The 22,429-nt window shown below is 43.1% G+C and overlaps 1 protein-coding gene across 2 annotated transcripts; it reads right to left on the bottom strand.

Annotated features, from left to right (window-relative positions):
* Positions 1-1,155: 1,155 nt before the first annotated feature.
* Positions 1,156-21,230, bottom strand: igf2bp3 (insulin-like growth factor 2 mRNA binding protein 3). 2 transcript variants are annotated; one of them, XM_058618858.1, is made up of 16 exons: positions 20,459-21,230; positions 19,467-19,527; positions 13,929-13,977; positions 11,028-11,079; positions 10,706-10,769; positions 9,852-10,130; positions 9,593-9,727; positions 8,744-8,866; positions 8,494-8,629; positions 7,234-7,362; positions 6,997-7,065; positions 5,452-5,571; positions 5,293-5,367; positions 5,027-5,158; positions 4,592-4,705; positions 1,156-3,968 (listed from the first exon to the last, which is right to left on the bottom strand). In XM_058618858.1, exons 1-16 carry the CDS (start codon positions 20,631-20,633, stop codon positions 3,852-3,854), a joined length of 1,830 nt encoding a protein of 609 aa, XP_058474841.1. In that variant the 5' UTR covers positions 20,634-21,230; the 3' UTR covers positions 1,156-3,851. The 2 variants fall into 2 exon arrangements, with proteins under 2 accessions (XP_058474841.1, XP_058474842.1); XM_058618859.1 differs by lacking the exon at positions 6,997-7,065 and having other exon boundaries at positions 20,459-21,226.
* Between the last annotated feature and the right edge of the window lie 1,199 nt (positions 21,231-22,429).

Below are 22,429 nucleotides of genomic sequence, written 5' to 3' on the forward strand. Positions count from 1 at the left end.
TTATAATCCCATTTAGAGTCAAATATAACAGCGTCTCCCAACTCTGGTCCTCAGGGAACTCTGCCCTGCATGTTTTAGATGCTGCTCCAACACGCCCGATTCAGATGAACAGCTCGTTATCAGGCTTCTGCAGAGCTCGGTGACGAGCTGACCATTTGAATCAGGTGTGTCTGAGCAGGGCAGCATCTAAAACATGCAGGGCAGTGTTCCCTGAGGACCAGGGTTGGGGAAACGGTGAAATAGACGATATTGAGAGCTGGCAATTTCCACAAGGTGCCTGGTTAAACCTTTGGTTTCCAAAACCATCATCTACCGCTTAATCCTCCACATGAGGGTCACTGTGCCAATCTCAGCTGACATAGGGCGACAGGCAGGGTACAGACACCCTGGACAGTACGCCAGTCCATCACAGAGACACAGAGACGAAACAACCATCCACTCTCACGCCTACAGTCAATTTAGAGCGTCCAATTTAGCTAATCCCCACACTGCATGTTTTTGGACACACACGGAGAAGATGTTAACTCAAAATCTATCATTTGCCAGTGAGATCACAATCATCTTGAGGCTTCACAGTGGAAATTCCTTCTGCAACTGGAAGACAACATCCATGTTTACATTCAAGTCTATACTTGGGTGACCTGTTGCATGAAAAACAAGTGTCTGCGTCGTCCAAGGAGCTCAAGAGCGACAGTCATGATCTCAGACTGTTGAAGTTGTGCGACCTGGGGATCAGCCTCAAGACATCCTGCCTACTCCAGTTTTAATGCATCTTCCTGGCATACACAGTCAAAAGCCCACATTTAAATACATCGTTTCACCTCCTTGCAAAAATAACACAATGCAGTTTATTTTTTTTGTTTTTTTTTTATTCAGAGGCATTTGACAAGTGGAGCTGTGTGTGAGGGGAGGTGAAGGGGCACAAGCATGGTTGCAGAGGTGGGGGAGGAGCAAAATATCATGCTGAAGTTAGATCACGTTTCTCAAAAAAAAAAAAACTCCAAGACCCGGTCCCTCAAATTTGTCCCAATCCAAGAGGATGTTCCACATTACACAGCCAAGAAATGCTAACAGAAGAAAACGGCTACCAAGTCAGCGAGTGAGTGTAGCAACTATGAAAGTCAAAAGGGGGAAAGAAAAGACAGGACTTGTATCTAATTTGGAAGTCTTACAAACCAAAAACAAAAAGGCAGGCCCTATTTTTAAAGGGAAAAAAAAAAAGATTGTATTTTTTTTTTTTTATCATTTTAACTATTGAATGCAAAATCAAACACGTGATTTGACCCTTTTCACAAAAAACCCAAGCAAAAGTTCAAATACATATAAGCCACACCACCAAAAATAGAAAGCAGAAAGAAATACCATTTGCGGATTTCAATTAAGCCAAAAAGAAAGGAGTATATATATATAAAAAACACTGGCAAAAAGAATTTTGATCACTTTCAATTATTCTCAAATCTACAGAGTACATGATTTCAATTTTAAGTTTCCATTCATATGTGGGGACCCATAAAGGAGAGAGAGGGGGGGCTAAACTCTAACAAATAGAAGAATGCCTCTACTTCAAATATGTGTCTAAAGAGGTAGATCAAAACAAACTGGGGCGGGGGAGGAAGAGGAGGAGGAGGAGGAAAGGGGAGCGGTAAGGGAGCAGGGAGGGTGGTTTGGCAGAAGAAAGCAGGTGGTGTCGGGGATCAATTTAAGTATCACTTGTGCCCCTCAGTTAAGCGTGGTGTTAGGATGGCGCGCCCATGTCTAAAGAAGTGTTCGGGGGGGACTGAGGTATCAGTGCGCGCTGGCGCTCAGTGGGGGCAGGGCGGGGGGGCGCCTAGTGCCACAACAACCCTCCCCCACCCCCTCAGCTGAGGTAGACGGCGTTCTACTGTGGAAGCATCGATACGCTCAAGTACTTTTACCACAATCAGTATATTTACATTCGGCGTAGAAAGACAAATGCAATTAATTGTGTTAAGTGTTGGATTTCCGTCCTCTAGTCTTACCCATTGGTCTGGGTTCATTTAGGATTTGGTGCCTTTTCTATAGGCACCAAATTATTTTTCCCCTGTATTAACAAATTGAAACATCACATTGCATTTTGCGGGCTACAGAGGAAGGTCATTTTTGTTTACATCATTTATTTCCCTAAAGCGCAAAAGAAAAAGCAAACAAACGAAAAAAAACAAAAAAGCATCTATCAGTGCGACTCCCCCTACCTTCACTACGCAGTGAACGATGTTAACACCGACTCGGCTACAAGAGCCACTTCGAACTGACAAAGCTTGTTCTATGAAAATAAACCTAGTCAGGCCTGGACTTGTTTGCTTGAGACATTAATGTCAAGAAGATGGCAGAAGGTCTGCACGGAGCAGACAACAGACGGACAACTCTGCTGACTCTGGGGCAACTACGGCCCCGGACCATCCCAGGTCCACGCTGCAGAGTCCGCACAGCCCTCTTAGGAAGGCGAACATTTTATGACAAATTAAAGTACCATTACCAATAACAGTGTCAATCCCAAAACTAAATGGCATTGCTGCGTTTTTGAACGGTTGGCATTATTTGCATGTCTTAGTTGTTTTGTAGGTTTGTTTTTGTTTTTCTCCAGAAGATGGTGGACCCTCAGGGGGGAAAAAAAACTGAGGCAATTTTTCTCTTGATACTCCTGTCAGCCACCAGCTGAGGGGGCGCCAACTCTTGCTCCAGCGCTGCTATGTACAAATAGACTTTATGTACAGGGTCATCTTTAAGTCACACATACACATGTACAATGCCACCTAAAGCACCAGAGTTGAAAGCAAGGTCAGTTGGCAGCTGACCACATTTTAAATTTTCTTAAAAAAATAAAAATGTTCAAAGACTATCAGCTTTATAAAGTATACAAAATACCACAAAAGCAAAATAAAAAAGAAAGGAACATTTTTTTTTCATATATATATAATCATTTTTCTCTTCTGAGGTACTAGATCCTGAGGTAGTTAAGTAAAATGCATATTAAATTGGTTTTCCTGGGCAGCAGCAGTTAGACACCATTTCTTTTCGTGTGCGTCGTGGCGCTGCCCTCACCTCTAAATATATATTCATCTATGTATATAGGTCTATCTATAAAATGCATCCGAATTTATAAAATGCCACTATCATTACAAAGGCAGGATGCCCAGTATAATCCACCCTTTTAAGGGTCCTATCCTGAAACGACAATCTTTCCCCTAAACCTGGCCCACCCCATCTGAGCCAGCCCTCCCCCCCAATAAACCTCTGTTAGTCCAACCTGGACCTTGATCGCAATGCCTTTTCCTTTCCACAGAAAACTCATTAGAAAGCTTCATCAACCAATTAAACGCCATCCGAAAAAAAAAAAAAAAATTAAACGTCAACTAAATTTCAAGTCAACCAAAAACATCTCGTCAGGTTTGAAGTACCACACCAAGGGGGTGATAGGAGGGGGTGGGGGCGGGGGGATCCTTATTTCTTCTTTGTGTTTCTAGTGAGAAAAAAAATAAACGTTTGTTTTCTTTTAAACAAAAAGGGGGGGAGGAGGAGAGCAGTCGAGGGGGGTGTGTGCATGTGAGGGCAGGTGACGACGTTGGGAGCCCTCAGAAGTACATTTTTTTTACAGAGACGCAGAGATGGGGTGGGTGGAGGTTAAGAGGCGTGGCGTCTCTTAGCAGCCACACTTGAAAGTTCATCAAGTAAGACAAGGAGGGGTTGGATGTTTGGTTGGCGAGAACCTTTTTGACCCCTGAGATGAGCATTGCGACCCCTTGTCTTTTCCCCCTGGACTCTGCTGCATCTGTCCATCTGTTGAGTCTTCTGGCATATTCGGTCACCGTTCCTCTGGGTCCGCTGGAACTTTACTTCCTGCGAGGCACTGGAGTTTGGGCTCCAGATGAGGGCTTGGGCGGCTGCTGCTGCTGCTGCTGTTGCCTCCTCACCTGGGCGAGAATCTCCTGAATCTTCCTCTGGGCCAGCTGCATGAAAAGGAGAAGATGTTTAGACCACTGCACAGTGTAATCAAATAAAAAGGCCGTCATCGATCACGTAACATACCATCACTTCTCTGTATATGAAATGAACATCTAACACTATTAGAAAATCTTTTGACCTTCTCATAAAATGTAATTAATCTGTTTTTACAGACTGAGATGTTTTGTGTTGTATGTTTTTGGCCTGTGGAAAACCTATTGTAAGCACTTCAAAGACAGCAGACAAAAGATGGACCGTCTCAAAGTGTGTGTCCTGCTATGATCTACTGACGAGCCAATGAAAAATAAAACATGAAACACAATGTTGATATGTGGGATAAGCTGGCAACAGTTTGCAAAAACTGTTTTTCTTTGCACACAAACAGAACGAATGCCAGAACGTGATTCATCTTCTGCCTTTTACCACTGGTGCATGCTAACGACATTGTAGGCATCACACAGACTGTATTAATCATACTTGATGTCTAAGCCAACTTTCATTACAACCATGTCACACAATGTAAGCTTTCAGCAAGATTATAAGACCATTATCAACTGCAATTTGTAGAACTAGACCTGGTCTAAAATCAGATTCGAGACAATCAAGGTTTTAATCTGTCAAGACCCACCTGGCATGCAAAGAAGTGTCCGCTAATCTTGACTATGACCTGGTCGTTCTCGTCGGGCGTCTGGTCCCTGGGCACCACCACATCTGCACACGACATGTTCTGCAGATCATTCACCTGTAACAGATGGAGAGGGGGTGGAGTTATTGAAAGAAACGTCTGGTTAATGCAGAGTTGGCTTTATCAAAAAAAAGAAAAAAGACATTGTGTGCAGAGATGATGCAATATTTGTATGCTAAATCCTTCATTTGAAAACAAGCATGTAAACACAGCTAGCACAAGGGCACGCGGGGGAAAGAAGTGCTTAACGGGTCAGACTGCTCAACAAAGCGGGCTTTCTGAATTTTTTTTTTTTAAATCTTTAAGTGATGCACTACAAGTTTCAAATCTCCTTGTTCAACAAAGACAGTGATGAACCAATTTAGCACAGTTGCTTACAGTTTTTCCGCCCTTCCCGATGACGCGTCCAGCAGCAAATGATGGGACCTTGATGTGAGCCTCCAGCTTCACTTCTTCCTTAGGTCCAAAGAAATTCTCTTCCTTCAGCTTGCTAAATATGCGACACTGAGCCTGCGGATAATGGAATAAAGATGGTGCATTTTTTTAAAAAGAATATAAACCCTCAGTAAAAAAGGGAGCCCTACAAATATAGCTTCTATATTTTAATAATATTTAAAATGGTAAACTGCATTGAAAGTAAGCACCTTAAACTGAGCCTCTGGTGGTCCGACAATGATTACCATCCTTAGTTTGGAGTCCATTCCTTCTGCAGGGGCAATCTGAGGGAAGACACACAGCCAGCTTAAAAAAAAAACAACCAAAAACCTCCACTTTCACAACTCTGCTGCCTGTCCGTCACTGACCTTAATTGAGGCTCCGGCAAAGTGCGACAGCTGTTTGATGTGTTGACCCTGTTTTCCGATGATGGCTCCGACTGCAAGTGCAGGGATGAACAGGTGAACCGTCTCAGACTCGGGGTGTCCCTGCAAGGTACAAAGACTTTAGTGCGTCTGTGACCAGAAGACAAGACACCTGCTGGCTCGACCACAGCCACCGCCGCACAGACTGTGAGCTACATTAACGCTCCGGTTTTATCATCATGTCAAATGGTGATGAAAGGACACCATGTTACCCGAGTGGTTTTATGCCGTTCACATTTAAACGGAGTTAGATTTGTCATTGCAAGCCATTCAAAATGCTCAACTCTCTCTTTTTTTTGTAACATGCATCACTTAAGCAGCTACATCGAGTCGTGTGTGGCGTCTTCATATCAACTTTGTGTTCTTGCCTTGTTGCAAACTGCTACAGCACATTACAAGAGGGAGCAGGGTGTGCAATTGATTTTGGATGGAGCCCAATATTATTTGCACCGTGTCAAGAGTACAGCGTGCCAACAACTTGTTTGGATGCTTCCAAATTTTGTTGAGAGGCTACGTGCCAAGGATGTTTTGATTTGAAAAACATGCATCTTCTAAAAAACACGTAAAGCTTCATAGTTGATGAAAAATAAACGGTGAAGCTACTGCTGCCCACTAGTTTCTCTCGATTCTTAGACCCTGCACAACATTTCTTTTTCACACCCACAGTAAATGCACTTGCGCCCATCAGCGAACCAGTGGGTGTGTTGTTCATAAAATGAGGTCTGGTCAGGTGCATTGTTGACACATTGCTATCTTGAGGCAGCAGAAAGCCACTGCTCCATTGACCAACAAACACCTGGTCTAAAACCAACGGCGCAGTATGTTCATGCTTATTAAATGGTGCATTAGATGCTCTCTGCTCGTTACACGCACAGGAACCTGCTTCATTGCTCCGCCTCCCTTCCCTCATCAGAGGGGCAGACTGAAATTCGTTGCAATTCATTATCCTGTGCAGTCTAATAGAGTTGTTGATGGGACTGAGGATCAGTAGATGGTGGAGGCAGATGGTCCACGGGCCAAGGACTACATACCTCAATGAAAGGTTCTTCCTGCAGCCAGTAGATGATCCACTTGTGCACCTTTGCCTCGTGCACAAGCAGATCATTTCCTCAGCAGAGGTTTGTTTACTTCACCAGGTTCCTGCATTCGCAGTTCAATAACAATGTGCCAGATACAGACCTTGCTTGGTTTTTACAGGGAATGACAAGCAAATCTCTGGCTTAATAAGTGTTAAGCCCAAAACACACCTACAAGTAATTCAGATACCGCCCTGTTGTGCCTTGTGCCGAGACAACATGGACACGTACTAATGCACTATAGATCATTTAGATAGATCGCACCATGTTAACTGCTCAATCAAGGGTCTTCCTTACAAGTTAAAGATCAATGGGCAACAGTAGAAGACCTTCGCTGTAGCGAACCCTGAACCCTTTATCCCGCAGCGAGCAGCCACAAGCCGTGCAAAGCACTTTGAGACGGGCGACTTACAGGAGGGGGCCGGCTGCTCGCCGGTGGCATAGAAGCCCAAAATGGCCCCTCACCCCCATAAGGACTGCACTAAAAAACAAACAAAAGAAATAAAAAAAGAAAACATTGAACTCAGCTACTTAAGACAGGTTTCAATCAGCTGCAGTCGTCACCATCCTGTAGCAAGAATTTTGACGTAGTGAGATAAAGACTGAAAATACGGCCAGTGCTGGGTTTGTATTGTGAGGATACACTTACTCCAAATGAGCCTCCACCGTGTGCTCCAGGAGGTGGCATGCTGGACATGGAGGGACCCATGCCTGGTGCTCCACTGGGGAACAAACCCAAGGCATTCAGATTCAAGCCTGGAATCAGATTGGACTGGAGCTAAAAAGGGAAATGAGAACAATAAACTAACGTCTTTATGCTTATTCATCAAAACCAGTTCATTATATATTTTTTGAAATGAAAATGAGATGGAAGAAATTTTTTTTACTGTAGTTATTTTGCATCAACAATTTTAAGGGTCTAATAAAATAAAATATTGAACACTGTCCCAAGTTTTATGGACTAACATTTGTTGAAAACATTCATTGCTAATGCTTCTTCTAACAGCCAGAAGATGAATGTACACCCTGTTCCGCTTTCCCTCTAATGCTGATCAGTGCCAACCCTGATAAAAACCTGTCATTTAACCCAGGAGTGATTGCTGATAAAATACATTCCCACTGGTCACAAAAATCCTATTAAACCCAAGATTAAACAGGTTTTTAAACCAGTGGGGACAGGCTACTTGTACTCCATTTCTCGAAGCCTCCTCCTAATATAAGCAACAGCACCTAGTGATATGATAACAAACTCAAAAAAGTGGGCATTTTGAAGAGCCAGGGCATGGAATCCCTTTCATAACAATCTTATCCAAGTCCTGACTAAACACAGCAGACAAAACTGAAGATTAGTCAGAGATCTCAGAACATCGGTGCGATTTTATTTGTAATGGGTGGAAGGCCCAGATGGGGAAGATATTTGACCGACTGAATTTCCACTCAAATTCTTGACTTTTCTGTATAATGTAACCTTGTAAACACACACTCTGTGTAACAGATTTTAATTTTCTAGGAACAGTTCCAACACCCTCTAGTTCAAAGCAGCCACTATTGCTTGCAACATGGTTATTCCCATGTCTTCATTTTATTAAAAGCTTTAACTAAAGTGGTATGAAAAGGAGCGGAGATTATCACACAGCGTATAGCGGGGAAAACGTTGTGTTTTTTTTTTTAAATCCATTCTTTTCACTTGTGTATTTATGACAGTGATTCAGGATATGAAAGTGTTGCAATGGCAGCAGTTTTTCCAGATCACTGCTGAGGAGGTAGTCTGCACATCCGTTTCCTTCCTAAAAACTGCTTTTGGCCATCTTGTATCATGTTTTTGTTTTCTGTGACTGATACAGATTTTTAAAAAAGTCAACAGCACATTTCTACATGCAAACCGTGCTAAAAGGCATGAAAGGCTTACGTTCATAGCAGCCATGTCGCTCTCGTACGATTCTGCGATCTTCTTCATCACCTCCTCCTGAGCTCTTGAACACGCTTCGACTGAGCCCTTCAGTGTGATGGTCCGCTCGGGGTTGTACAGGGTCAGGTCCTGCAGACTTCACAAAGCAACAGTCAGGTGGGTCATGGGAACAACTGTGTTGGGGTCCAAAATGTCAACCCACTGCAAATATAACGTTAAAAATGCACGTGGCGACGGCCACAACACTTACGGTGAGATTGTAATCTTGGTCCCCGTGTCCTGCTCAATCTTCTTGAGGTTGCGTCCTTCCTTCCCAATTAATCTTCCTACAAAGTTGTTGTGTGCAAGGACCTTCAGTGGTATCTCTTCAGTACTACACAAGACAGACCATGTCAAGACAAATGCCCCACATTCAGAAAACACTATTAAAACGTCCTTTTATCTGCCCATTTTGAGCCATTTTCAATCTTTCAATATGTGTATTAAGTACATTTATAAACACACCTTACTAATAATGTGACTAACCACACACTTCTAAAGCATTATATTACCCTTTATGTTATGGCTGGGCGATAATTCAACAACACATCCTGATACAATTTTGTTCAGACCTTTTCACAGCAGATATTTATCAACATCAAACAGTTTTTAACCACAGGGTCAGGCTATTGTATAAGTGTAACTTATAAATACAACCCATAGAAAGGTTTTTTCCTAAAAAATGTTTTATTTTAAAACCCTGGATGTGTTCCCATTACATGATTAGGATATAATTATGTTGTATCCTATTGTCCCATTGTCACTGTATTGCTACAGTGACAATGTAAGAATTTTGTTAAGTACTGTATAACAATATAACATGTATGCACACAGTACCAACACTCTGAAATCATACATAATTGCCATGTTTGCTTTGACACAGTATGTTTTTCTATTTAACACAACTGCTTTCTTCCACTTTAACTCAGAAGCACAACAGTCTCGACGGTTTATTGCAATAATTTCAAATTTATACCGATTTGCATTTACATACATACATAGTTCAGCCCTATTTTAGTTTGTAGTGAAACAATAACCAGCCCAAAAAAAAACAACTTACAACTTAGTGTCAATGGCTTCCTTCTGCATGATTTCCATGATGGTTCTGCAAGCGTTCGCACAACCTTCTGGGGTGGAGTGAATCGTGATGGGCTTCTCTGCTGCACCTGCATTTTCTTTCCTGTGGATATCAATTCTGCAACAAAGAAATAGATAAAAAAAAAAAATTAGTAATAACACAAGAGATAAATGCCACACTCAAAAAGGGAAACCGCTCACTTGCAGTGCCTCAGTGTAATTCCTGACCTCCAAGTACGTACTTTGAATGCGTCTGTTTGGTGATGTTGCGGATGGTGGCACCCTCCTTGCCGATTATTGCGCCCACAAACTGCGTTGGGACCAGAATGCGCAGAGGGATGTCCGACTGCACTTTGGGCCGGGCGCCCATACCTGGAGAGCTGGAACGAGGAGGTCCGCGTGCGTTAAAGCCTCTCCTGTTCATTCCTGAAGGACCCTCTGGTGAAGCGGTTTCATCTGGGATATAGGACACTTTCAAGGCGTAGTTCTCCATCATAGATCCATTCAGCTTCTCCATAGACCTGGGGAGCAGAAAACTCTTGATTCTCAGAGAGTTCAGAGACGGTTTCGAGGCAAGCATCCAGTTTGACGCGTGTATTTTCTCTTCATCAGTGGATGCATCCAAGAAATGACAACACTTGAATGAATTAAAACTGTTTCTCAAGTACAGAGACAATAACGTTCCTCTCCAACCAACAAGATCGCTCACACACTCTGCCTTGTTTGTTTCCAAGGTTTTTTTGATTCCTTGTGAATCCAGTGTGTCTGAAAACGTATTCGACCACTTGTGCAAAGGTGCAATAAGATTCATGTACACCAGGGGGCACCAAATGGCTAATTTAACCCTCTCACAACACACGCACACACTCCCCTCTCCCATCTCGTTGCATGTCAAATTCAACCGGACTGGTTTTTGGGGAGGAGGAAATCAGGTGCACTGTGTGCTCACTGCACGCAGGAAGTTAGAGAATAGATTTTCCACCAGAGAATTCTGGGTAATGTGAAACACTTGAGCAAATCCAAGACATGAGTGAATGTCAACACTGTGAAAACATAGTATATGTGGACGTGTGTGTGTGTGTGTGTATAAACTCACAGCCTGGCCTGGTCCTTGGTTCCATATCGAACATTAACGACTGCAGTCTCTGTGTCAGTGTTGACTGTGGGAGCAAACACGAGAGTCAATTCACGCACACGTTCAACATCAGTGACATAATTCTCCACTGTGTGTTTCTTTTGTACGAGAACAGAAACAAATTAAATACTTCATTCTTTCAGTTTGTATATAAACCAAATGAAACCAGTTTTTGTACGGGTGTAATGAAATTTTGCAAAGAAATTTCTGAATCCTCTAAAACAGTGTGTACTGGGATGATGTGGTGCAATTAGGCTTTAAGCTGTTTTGGAAGAGTCCGTACCTTGTTCACAGCTCTCTACTGCACCATACTGAGCAAGCATTCCGTCCAAAACCTAAGGAGAAAGGGACAAAAAATAAAACTAGAATTATTGGGAGAAGTTTGAAAGCTTTTTGTCCAGAAAGTGGTAGTGAGCAGACGCTCATCTCATCTGTGGGAACCAGCCCAGCTCACTGCCAGGACACACTCCATTAACTCTCAATCCCACAGTTCAATGTTGAGTTGCATGGATACATTTTCTGCCTTCTTGTGAAAGCCCATCTACCTCAAATTATGAGCTCCAGCTGCTTTTACAACAACTTTTAGAAAATTTGCTTAAATTTAATTTAAGCAGCCAGCTATAATTAGTTTGATTCAACAACACACCAGTGCATCCTAAACTAAAATTGAGACTGTGACCACTACAAAAAAGGTATGATGTTTGACTTTATACAACATGACAAAAACAATTAAAAATCCCTGCATGTTGAAATCCTATATACAAACGGTGTGAACTGCCAGAAATGATTAAAACACATCCCAAAGGAAAGCCCCTCTAAAGCTGGTCGCCAGCCCAAATCTGGAAGCCACAGATCTCATTTCATAGCCGTGATCAAATGTAGGCGAGAGAGGGAGCGAGCAGTCTAAGCTAAGCTAAGCTAAGCTAAAACCTCTGACCCTGCTCACTTGAAACCAAGGCCACACCCCCAAGAGCTCAACCCCACTTTCTAGCCAACAAGACCGAGTCCCTGCCCCCCCTACTCCACCAACCACTCGTCCTCCCGCCTCCCTGCCAGCTCCACTCTCCATTATTGGCTGGTGCAGCACCAATATGAGTTGCCTGAGACCAAGAACAGTAGGCTGCTCGGCCTGTCCATCTGCTGGGCCCGGCCAATGGAAATCCAGGCCATTCAGGAAAGGGTGGGGTACATTCCAGCAGGAAGCAGTGACTGGGGGAGGGGTACGAGTTCATGCTACACATTCTGTGAATCGGAGCACATGGAAGGGAAAGGGAAACAGCTCAGGCCCACACACCCACCCACCGCCTGTGAATATGCCACTATTCTTCCGCCACTATTCTTTCGCTCTCTGAAAAGGCAAACACACAGCGTGACCCATTGTCTTATCTACCTGATAAGATACATGCAAGGCCTTTGCATCAAAAGATCCCATTCTGCTCTGTTCCACCATCCTCCACACCCCTCCCCCCCTCCACGCATGGGGGGGGGGGGGAGAGAGAAACCGCTATGTCACCTTTAGAGAACATACTAGGAACATGGGTGGATCTGGAGCTGCAGTTGTGTGTAGGCTACCGTGACAGAAAGACGGAGCCTCGTCTAGCAATTTCATCACAGTGTAGTGAATCAGGCTGAAATCTAAAGCCATGTATGAAAGTAAAAAAAATTAAAAAAAATTAGAACAATGAACAACAGTGCAGTTCACCAAGAAAATCCTCATTATGCCTCTATAGTCTTTATGGAGCAGAAAATTAGACTCTACACTACAAGCACACACCATCACAGCAGAGAAGAAAAAATCACATAAAGATGTATTACCGACATGATTCCACATGCAAGGATCAGGTCTAACACATTTAAAAAAAAAAGGCAGTGTGTACGAGAGGGGTTTTAAATTAATCGCTTATCACATGCTGAGAAAGAAAAAGGCATGTACCGCGCACACACACACACACACACACACACACACACACACACACACACACACACACAACTGTTGCTCAACACATGTTTTTTGGCCTTGAAATCTGACCATGTTACAGCTCACCATTTCTCCTCATATTTATCTTTACAAGACGGCATTTCACCTCTTTAACCCTTTAAAAGACCGGGAAGCAGGTGGACAGCATTTGAGCCCTCACACTGACACAGAGCTGAAGCAGTAAAAGTGACGCTCGGTGTCAGAGGCCACAGCCGCAGCCTTGTGAAAATGTGGACAGATTTTAACACTTTCTGGAGATTTTAGCCACAGAAAATTCTAATAATTAATGCACTTTAAAAAGGTTATGATTTTTTTTGGAACACGTTTTTGAGCCACTTAAGAGCCATTTTACTTTTGAATTTTGCCATAATTACAAGGGACTTGTCAAGTTGAATGCGATAAAGATAAATGGCATAACAAAGAACTGTTATAACGTTTAGTTTTGTTGGTAGTTTTAATTTATCATTCAGGATAATTTAGGAGGGAATTTATAACTGGCATTTTTGGCCACTAGATAACAAATTAGACATTAAAATTGAATTTCTAACACATTTACAACTGTGTGTGTGTCAAAATACACAAGTGTTGATTTTGTTTTGCCCACACTACACATCATGATAACTGAGGATCCAAAATACATTCAATGCTTTTCCATTTCCAGACTGTGCATATTGCTTAGAAACATACAACTTAAAGTAGAATTCATTTAATAGACATCCAGCACAAACCAACAAAAAGAATCCTATCTAATATGACTGGTTTGGTCTTTAGGATTGTCAAAGTGACTTTAGTGCTGAAAGTCACCATAAGACAATTAAATCAAAAGAGTCCAAGGAATAAAGACGGCAAACCGCTTTTTTTAAATACTTGACAGCACCTGGAGATGAGCAACAGTGAGCTGACTAAATCTTCACACAAACACTCAAGCGTCTTGTTTATTAAAGAACTCTCCTGCGCAAGAAAAACAAAAAAAGTCAGCCTTGCAATATTCATTGTTCAATTCCCACTGACAGAAACAATCGTTTCTACCAATTGTGTTTCTACCCACTGGTCTGAGCTGCAACGGTTTTCAAACAAAGCACAAAGATGCTCTTGCTGCACAAACTCGAAGGGCAGCCAGGTGATCCAGAAGCCTCAATGAGAGCCCAGTTGGTCTGACCCACGGTGCCCCACCCTGGAAGCAGTTAGCAGCTTGTTAGCACTCACCTCCCACTGCATGTGAGGCGGGATGTTCCTGATCTGCAGTTTACAGCTCCTAGAGAGGGAATAACGGAAGAAGAGGGGCGGGGAGAGAATAGGAGGAGGAAGAGAAAGGAAGAAATTGATGAAGGTAGATGGGAAGAGAGGTGGGGGAGAGGAGGAGAGACCATTAGCAGCAGAAAACACCAGGCACAATGACACACATGAGGAAAAAGGCATTTCATATATAAAAAGCAAGCAAGCTCTTGTTCCCTCTGCTATATAAAGAGACTGACTCGGGTGGAAAAGCTGCAGTTATGACTTCCGCGTTAATCCTATTCCCCAACTCAGCAGGCAGCAGGTGCACAGAAAGAACCTGGGAGGATGTGAAGGAGAAAAATTTGGGCAAAAGGGACGACGATGGAGAATCACCACTGAGCTCAATCGATTCAAGGGTAATTAAAATAATTTTAAAAAACTAAGCCATAACAAAAAAAGAAAAAGAAAAAAGAAAAGCACACCACGCCCTTTGTCCCAGTTCACCAATTGTGTCACACAGAATATGAAAAATGAGATGGGTTAGAGAAACACGAAAGAGGAGCTGTTTGAGGCATTAAGAGGGGTGTGAATAGGAGGGGGTAATAGGATGAGAAAAGGCAAAGACAAAACTACACTAATGCATTATCGGCATGTGTCCATGAGGTTTCTGCCACTGCAAGACTGAAGGCCACTCAAAATACACTTATCCAGGAGCATCCAGCTGTTATCAAAAAACACAGGTGTGTGTGTGTGGTGGTGGTGCCACAGAAAGGGAATCTCCAATAGCCGCATCACACCAAAATAGTCAGATTTAAAATTAAAATGGTGTGCACCTTCAAAAGACAACGAGTGTGCGACAGAAGCCATTGGACCATTTCATCCTTTTGGAGGAAGAGTGACATTTTAGTGAAATTTAGAGCGAGTGTAATGGTTGTGTGTGTGTGTGTGTGTGTGTGGAGGGCAGGCAGATAATGGAAGTTGAGGATCAATGAGTCAGAGTTTCACAAGTGTCCGTCTACATGTGTCTGCCTGTTGACACGCACAAGGCTGAAAAAATATAAATGTACACATGGTTTGGAGTTGCAGCCTGTAGATTCACACACACAGTGAAATGAAAAGTTGACCCCTACCTATACCACCCCCCACCCCCAGCTGTACACTCAATCTGCACATACGTGTTACATATGCAGCATGTGGGGTACAGTGAGATTGTGCAGACACCATTTTGTGAGTAAAAACCTCAATGTATAGTCAAGTTACACACATTCTTCAGGCTTCACCGAGCTGTTAAATGACATTTAAAAAAAAATGCAGCTCATCTACGTGAACAAACTGCTCCACTCACAAGGCTTTTTGTCACACAACAACATGCAGCATTAATAAACTCATTCTTCTCTCAATGAGAGAAAATCCAAGACAGGATGTGATTATTTTTTTTTTTTTTTTTAAATTACACACAAGCTTGTCATGGCTGTAAGATGCACTGCATCCATGTGCAATAAGGGCCACACATTCCACAGCTTAGCCACTACGACCATAGTCTAACTAACGGCAGGTCAACATATTTATTTTGAGACACTCGGAAAGTAGTCCATTCTAAAAATTGTGAAGACAATTCCCAAATAATTCCCAGCCCCCTTTCCCCGTGCACACTGTGTGCTCTGCATTGTGGTGGGAATGCCGTATGAAATGTGCAACTGCACCAAGTACTTCCACTCGGATTAACCTATAGCACCACACAGCACACAGAAGAAGTCAGCCAGGATATGGGATGGGGGTTGGGAAGGTATACATTCTCTGGTCCCAGCCTTTGAATTGGCGGTCGGTGGGGGGAGAGTAGCACGAGAGGGTGTGGTATTGGGGGGGGGAAGGCTAGCCCTGTTTCAGGCAAGGGTAACAAGGGCCCTCTCTGGCTCGTGCATGGGGGTGGGGCCCTGTTGCCATGGACACGGACAAGTCCACTGACAGGAACATGTAGAGTGGGGTTAAAAGCAGGAGGGGGGGTGGGTGACTAGGGTTGGCTCATCATGTGATGGCCAAGAGGAGGCTCCTTATTTACTTAAAAAGAAAAAAAAAAAAAAAATGGACCAACACTCTGCACTTTTGTGCCTCTTCTCTTCCTCCACCACCCGGCTGAGACCCACCGGCCTACACCGTCCACACTCAGTGGGTGTAACGACACGTATGCACATCCAGGAAAACAAGAGTCCCAAGTTAAGGACCACAACCCTGCACCACATCTGTATTCATCTCAGTTTCCTAATCTGCTCATACTGAAGCAATCTACGTCAAAACCACCATGGACGGTGTGTTTCAAATAGGGGCCATATGGAAAATTTAGTTTATGTCCTGAGTGAAAGTTGAAGACAGAGTTAATTGTGGTTAATAGATCATTTTTAGGTGTTGTACTTGTACAGAGTTTAAATTTATTGATATATACTGAGGAAAATATCACTATATATATATATATATATATATATATATATATATATATATATATATATATATATATATATATATATATATATATATATATATATATATATATATATACACACACACACACACACACACACACACACACACACATATGGCCATTTTCCTATGGGCCAGCCCTGCTTACACACATGATCAATACTCAACGCCCATTCACAGCCATTACTATTCAGCATGCAGAGGACCTGAATGAATGAACTCCAATCTGGTTTCCGGCACCGTCTTATATGCACACTGTGTGTCCAATAAGCTACATCAAATAAACTGGTTAAACTCGTTCAGGATTATCTTAGAAATCCAGTGAATTTAATTTCAAGTAAAACAAAAAATAAAATTAAAAAAAAGACTCTTCTACAAGGACTGTTAGAAATCTTGTGTGTATGCATACTTTCCTCACCACACACAAACTACATTTTAAGTGCATTTAAATGAAAGCAAAAGCACAACACCAAGCCAAGCCAAGCCGGAGAGGAGAGTTACAGAACCCTTGTCTGTAGTTTGGGTAAAACAAGCAGCCACATTCTTAATTCCCTGGCCCCCAAATCCACATTTTTGCAGGTGGGGCCCCAGAGTGACCCCCTGACCCAGACTGGTTGTATTAAGAAGCAAGGGCGATTTCTACAAACCATACTGATATGAGCCAAACTTGTCTCAATTTTTTCGTTTTTTTCTACAGTTGATAAAAGACACACACACACACACACAGACACACACTCCCACACATGATGCCACCCCTCCTTTCACTCCACAATCTTTCCTCGTGTACATATTACTAACAGGTGTGAGCATGTGAGAATGGGCATTACGTTTTTATAACGTATATAAAAGAGCTGAATATTCAAACCGCATGATTTCAGCTCACACAATATTACTGCTGCATCTCAGTGTGACGTATGTAGTTTTATCCCTTAAATTAAATATTGAGGGTTTTTTTCCACTGGCTCAAATAAAATGTTTTTTGTAGCCGAGATGCAGCAACAAACAATTCCAAGACATTTGTAAAAAAAAGCTAGATTAAAAGTTAAGGTGCAGGAAACGTGTGTTCATACACATTTTAACAGTAAGGCATAAAAGACTAATGTATATACTAAAAACACCTACGAGCAAAACACATTGCCATGAACACAGACATTTAAATTTGAGATTAAAACAAAATCAGACAAAGAAATTGTAGACAATCCAGAAAATGACTCGTGTTTTTCTTTAAAATCGACAATCAAAAATGCATCCATGGTAAAGATGTTTTTAATTACTTGTTATTAATGCACACAGTTAAGACCCACTAGTGAACGCAGCAGATGTTGGATTTTTCTTTTCTTTTTTTAAACCACAGAGGGAAGTTATGGGAGGTAAAGAGCTTCAAAATATTTAACTGCAAGGATGTGATTTGGCCAAAATGAAAATCTACACTTCAGAGCACGTCACCCTACTCTGTCCTTTCTTCACGAGCCCCACGCAGCCACCACAACCCTAATCCTAGTCTGTGCTGCAACACTTCCTCTTCCTGAGGGGTTCAAAGGTTAAACCGTGGTGATTGGCCAAGCCCCCAGCTGATATTTGCAGGCTGGAATGCAAAGTAGTACCACAGTATGTGTATGTGTCCATACTACAGAGAATAGTGTTCCCATTGAAAGCTGCTATGTTCCATGTTGCAAAGGGAAGGGCACGTTTTACTTTTTTGTGAAGTGAAGTGAGGCTGAAACTCGACTCTGTTGCAGCCATGGCCAACACAGCACACTGCACTTACACACAGCAACGTCACCAAAAACGTCGTGTGACCAGGAAAATGTGGAGAAAAAGTGTCAAGATTTGACGCAAAAATTGCCCACGTAGCTCACCTGGTATGTTTGTTCACGCTACTATTTATACATCAGAACTACTAGCTTGCCAGGTGGAAAATACAATTCACGTGAATGCGTCAAAAACCCACTCTGCCACATTTAACCACTTTCTACATGAATTTAAATCACGTAGATTTGTTTTTGTTTAAAAAAAGAAAAAAAAAACACGTATCATATTGTCTTCATAATTCCAAACGTGGATTCTTACATTGCGTACAAATGCAATTATTCAATCACAATGTAATTTAGAAATGATTACATCAATTACCAAGCATGAGCTTTTTTTTTTAATTTTTAAATTTAATCCGAAAACGGAATTAATTGTGAGGGAACAATTGCGTCACCGCCTAAAATCCGCACATAGCGCCTAAAATAAAGCATTTTACGTGCTCGCAGATGACGCACATCCCACGAAAAACACATTTGCAGTACACTATGATGGAAAGAATTGAGTGGAGTGTGTGGCTGCGGGGGTCTAACTCTGAAACTAAGGTTTTCCGTGACTTGGGCCCCAAAACCTCCCCATTCCACTCGCGTTTTGGGAGTCCATCTCATGCAACAGCAGCACAATGTGCAGAGACGAGAGGAGGGCGGAAGCGCAGGGCAGGCAGAGGGAGAATACGGGCAGATCTTTCTCAAATGGACGACTCTCCAGCACCAGCAGGCCTGCACGCCTCACACACAGCCTGCTCCCAGGCTCCAGCACGCCCTGCTCCAACCCAACCGCCCTGATATTGAAGCTTAATAATACCAACTACTGTACTAATGTGGGTTAGACTAAAAAAAATAATAAATAAGTAAAAATAAAAACCACACAAGTGGGTGGACGAGCTACAAGATACAGGCATGTGCTAGTTCAGGCTTATTGGACGACGGTTTAAAAAGAACCACACACACACACACACACAAGTCATGGCGAGAGGAGGAGGAGACCACCACCATACGCCCCCTTCATTGACCTCAGTGCATTCACACACATACACAAAACGACCTTAATTCTTAATTTAAACAAAAATGACTTCCACGACTGAATTAACACAACACAATTACACATGACGTGGTTTAGCAGCTCTGAAAACAAAAGGATTTCTCGCAGAAACTGGCCAAAGTACAGAGAGGAGGAGGAGGAAGACGAAGAAAAACTGCAGTTGAAACCAAGCAATGCTATATAAAATAAAGCTCGACCTACCTTTGACGTTTAGGGACCGAGTGTTCAACTTCGAGAAGTTGCCCGTGGAGTTCAACTCTCCCTAGAAACACAAAAACGCAGCCATTTTACTTATTTTTATTTTTTTTTGCATGAATCCCACCCCTGACCTCACAGACTGGCCTCCACTTCCTCCATGTTTGATTCAAAGCTCAAGAGTTCACTGTACGAGGCGAATTCAGTGTATTTTAGCAAGAGTGTTACGTTAGCATTAACCTCGCGAGCTCCATGTGTACAACAAAAACACCCGTGCCAGTTTAGCTACAGTGTAACACGTCCTGTGTGGACAGGATGGAGAGGAGTAACGGACCATGAGACGAGGTGAACGTACAAAAGCAAACGGTGGTGGGGCCCAGATAGTTGGCCTACATTAGGGCAGCACAATTAAACCACCTGGGGTGTCAGCATGGGTGGAAATGGCTCCACAATGTAGCGAGTTGGTGGCTCTAAGGGAAGGCCTTCACTCCACTAAAGAAACCGGGGGGAAAGAGGGTAAGTTCAATTGAGAACTGGACTACCCGAGCTTCTTCCCGTGCCAAAAGTGAACTGTGTGATGGAGCCCACACTGAGGCTCACTCCGCGGCACACACACACACACACTGTGCTGCTGCCCTGAAGTGGACACAAACCTGCACCAGTGTTCACATCCTCATGCTCGTTGTTTACTCGACCATTTTCTCGGGCTGGACACAGAGGAATCACAATAGCATTTATTCACTCAGCCATTTCTCTGAGCCCCACTGTGTCAAAAGGCCAAGAAACGGCTGTGTGAGAGGGAGAATTGCTCTGGATACACCCCCACCCAACAGGACTGCATACATTTCTCATAACGGGCCATTTTTTTTAAGTACGAGAAATTACACACAGCGTAGCAGAAAGTGCGTGTTTTCAAATGCCACTTTGTATTTCTTGTGTAATTTATGGATTATTTAAAAATTAAAAAAAATAAAAACACACCCCAAATAATCTCTCACCTGAAAGTAGATCGATGGCCTTCATTGCAGCCTTCTCGTCCGGGCAATCCACAAACGCATAGCCACTTTTGAGAAGAAATGGACCACTGTGCGGAATCTTCCGCTGCTCAAAGATACTTTCGAAGTCCTCTTCAGTCGCTTCTGCGCTCACGTTGCCAATGTATAGCTTATTCATGTTGTGTGCCGTGAAGAGACAATCTTTACGCTGAGGGAGAGGCGGTTAGTTGCGCTCACGGATGTGCACTGTTTTGGAGTAGCCCAAATCGCCTCTACTACTACGGAGTGACCGTGGCGTGCTTCCCGGTCGTTCAAGCCACAGATAGATTTAAACTGGCAGCCTCACAGTGCGTTTGCGCTGCGCTCCCTCGCCCCTCCGTCTCTATCGCGCAATGAATAAATGCTCAATTATTAATCTCCGAACGATGGCGGGCTGGGTGAAAAAGGAGGAGAAACTACTTTGTGTCTTCCTCCAAAACCCCTTGGCAAAGAGACAGAGAGTGTCACACACGGTAAGGCTGGCGCCCGCCTCTTAGTCCGGAGCCTAGAATAAGAAGAAGAAGAAGAAAAAAGGGGGGAGAGGAAGGAAAAAAAAAATCCTCTGCTACTCCGGTTTTTTGAATGAGCCACGTGTTCAAACTACAAATCAGCCCACACGTGAGGAATCCCAATTGCTCAATTAAGTGTTTGGGATTGGGGAAAATTGCACGGGAATCTGGGGTGGGGACAGCGGAGGGGAGTGGAGAGAAAGAGGAGGGGAAGATTGGATTGGTATTGGCGGGGGGGGGGGGGAACTAGCGAGCTGTGTGCGTAAAGGGATTCCGTGAGAACCCAGTGTGCCTTTACTAGAATCACATTCGTGTGCCTTTCGCTGCAAACACTCGCCTCTGATTGGTCAGTTGGGGAATAGTAAAAATGGCAGCGCGCTCACGCACGCCCATAGGAGGAAGACGCTGATATTGCGGGGGTTTGTGCGCCGTACTGATGACACAGGAGGAGGGGGGCAAAAAAAAGAAGGGTTGGTGCTATTCATACATAATATTGCACTGTGTGGTTTAATTGCACATTTAATGAGTCAAATATTGAGCAGGGAGGGCCCTTACACCACCCACCCTCCCCGTGTGTCCCTCTTTGGGCCCTCGCGCAATGTGGGAATGACACGTAGCCTACACCGCCATTCATCCACATGGCGGCATCCATCTTCCCTGAGTGCAGCCATGATACACCCCCTCTTCTGATCCACGACTCAAAGTCCAACAGCAAGGCCCAACTTAAGTATTATCACATAAAAATACTATTGAGGAGGGGGAGGTCATTGTCTGTGAGTGACGAGTGTTTCCATTTTGTTTCATTACAACTTCCACAGCCGTGTGGCGTGAAGGAGGAAGTGCTGGCCATGTGGAGCGAGGGCACATGGCAAAAAGCCTTGCTGCTCTACCTCCGGTATGGATTTCCATTTTCTAAAGAGAGAGAGGGGTCTCCTGCTCCATAGTGCCTCTAGTGTCCAATATAGAGGGATTGTCCTGTTGTGTCACGTGTGGAATATTCCTCAAAATGTCCATAAGGGCCTGTGTAAATCATAGTCGAAGGCCTGTGGTTCAGGCGTAGGTCACAGCAGCAAACACTAATGGGTGGATCCGTCTGTACCTGATAGGGTTCATGGGGTAAAGGTTGATCACAGAGCCGTGTTTTTTAAAAACACACAGATTTAACGCCAACTCACATGACATAACTCATATGACGTCATTAAAGTATCCCATTATATTATGACCCAGAAAATACAACAAGAAAAATGACTTCACGTTAAATCCACTTTATTTGTATAGAAGCAAATCAAATATGTATATATATGTATATGTATATATATATATATATATATATATATATATATATATATACATACATATATACATATACATATACATATACAAATACATACATACATATGTATATGTATATGTGTGTATATATATA

The sequence above is a fragment of the Solea solea genome, chromosome 20, assembly GCF_958295425.1.
Source record: "Solea solea chromosome 20, fSolSol10.1, whole genome shotgun sequence".
In the NCBI taxonomy this organism is placed as follows: domain Eukaryota; kingdom Metazoa; phylum Chordata; class Actinopteri; order Pleuronectiformes; family Soleidae; genus Solea; species Solea solea.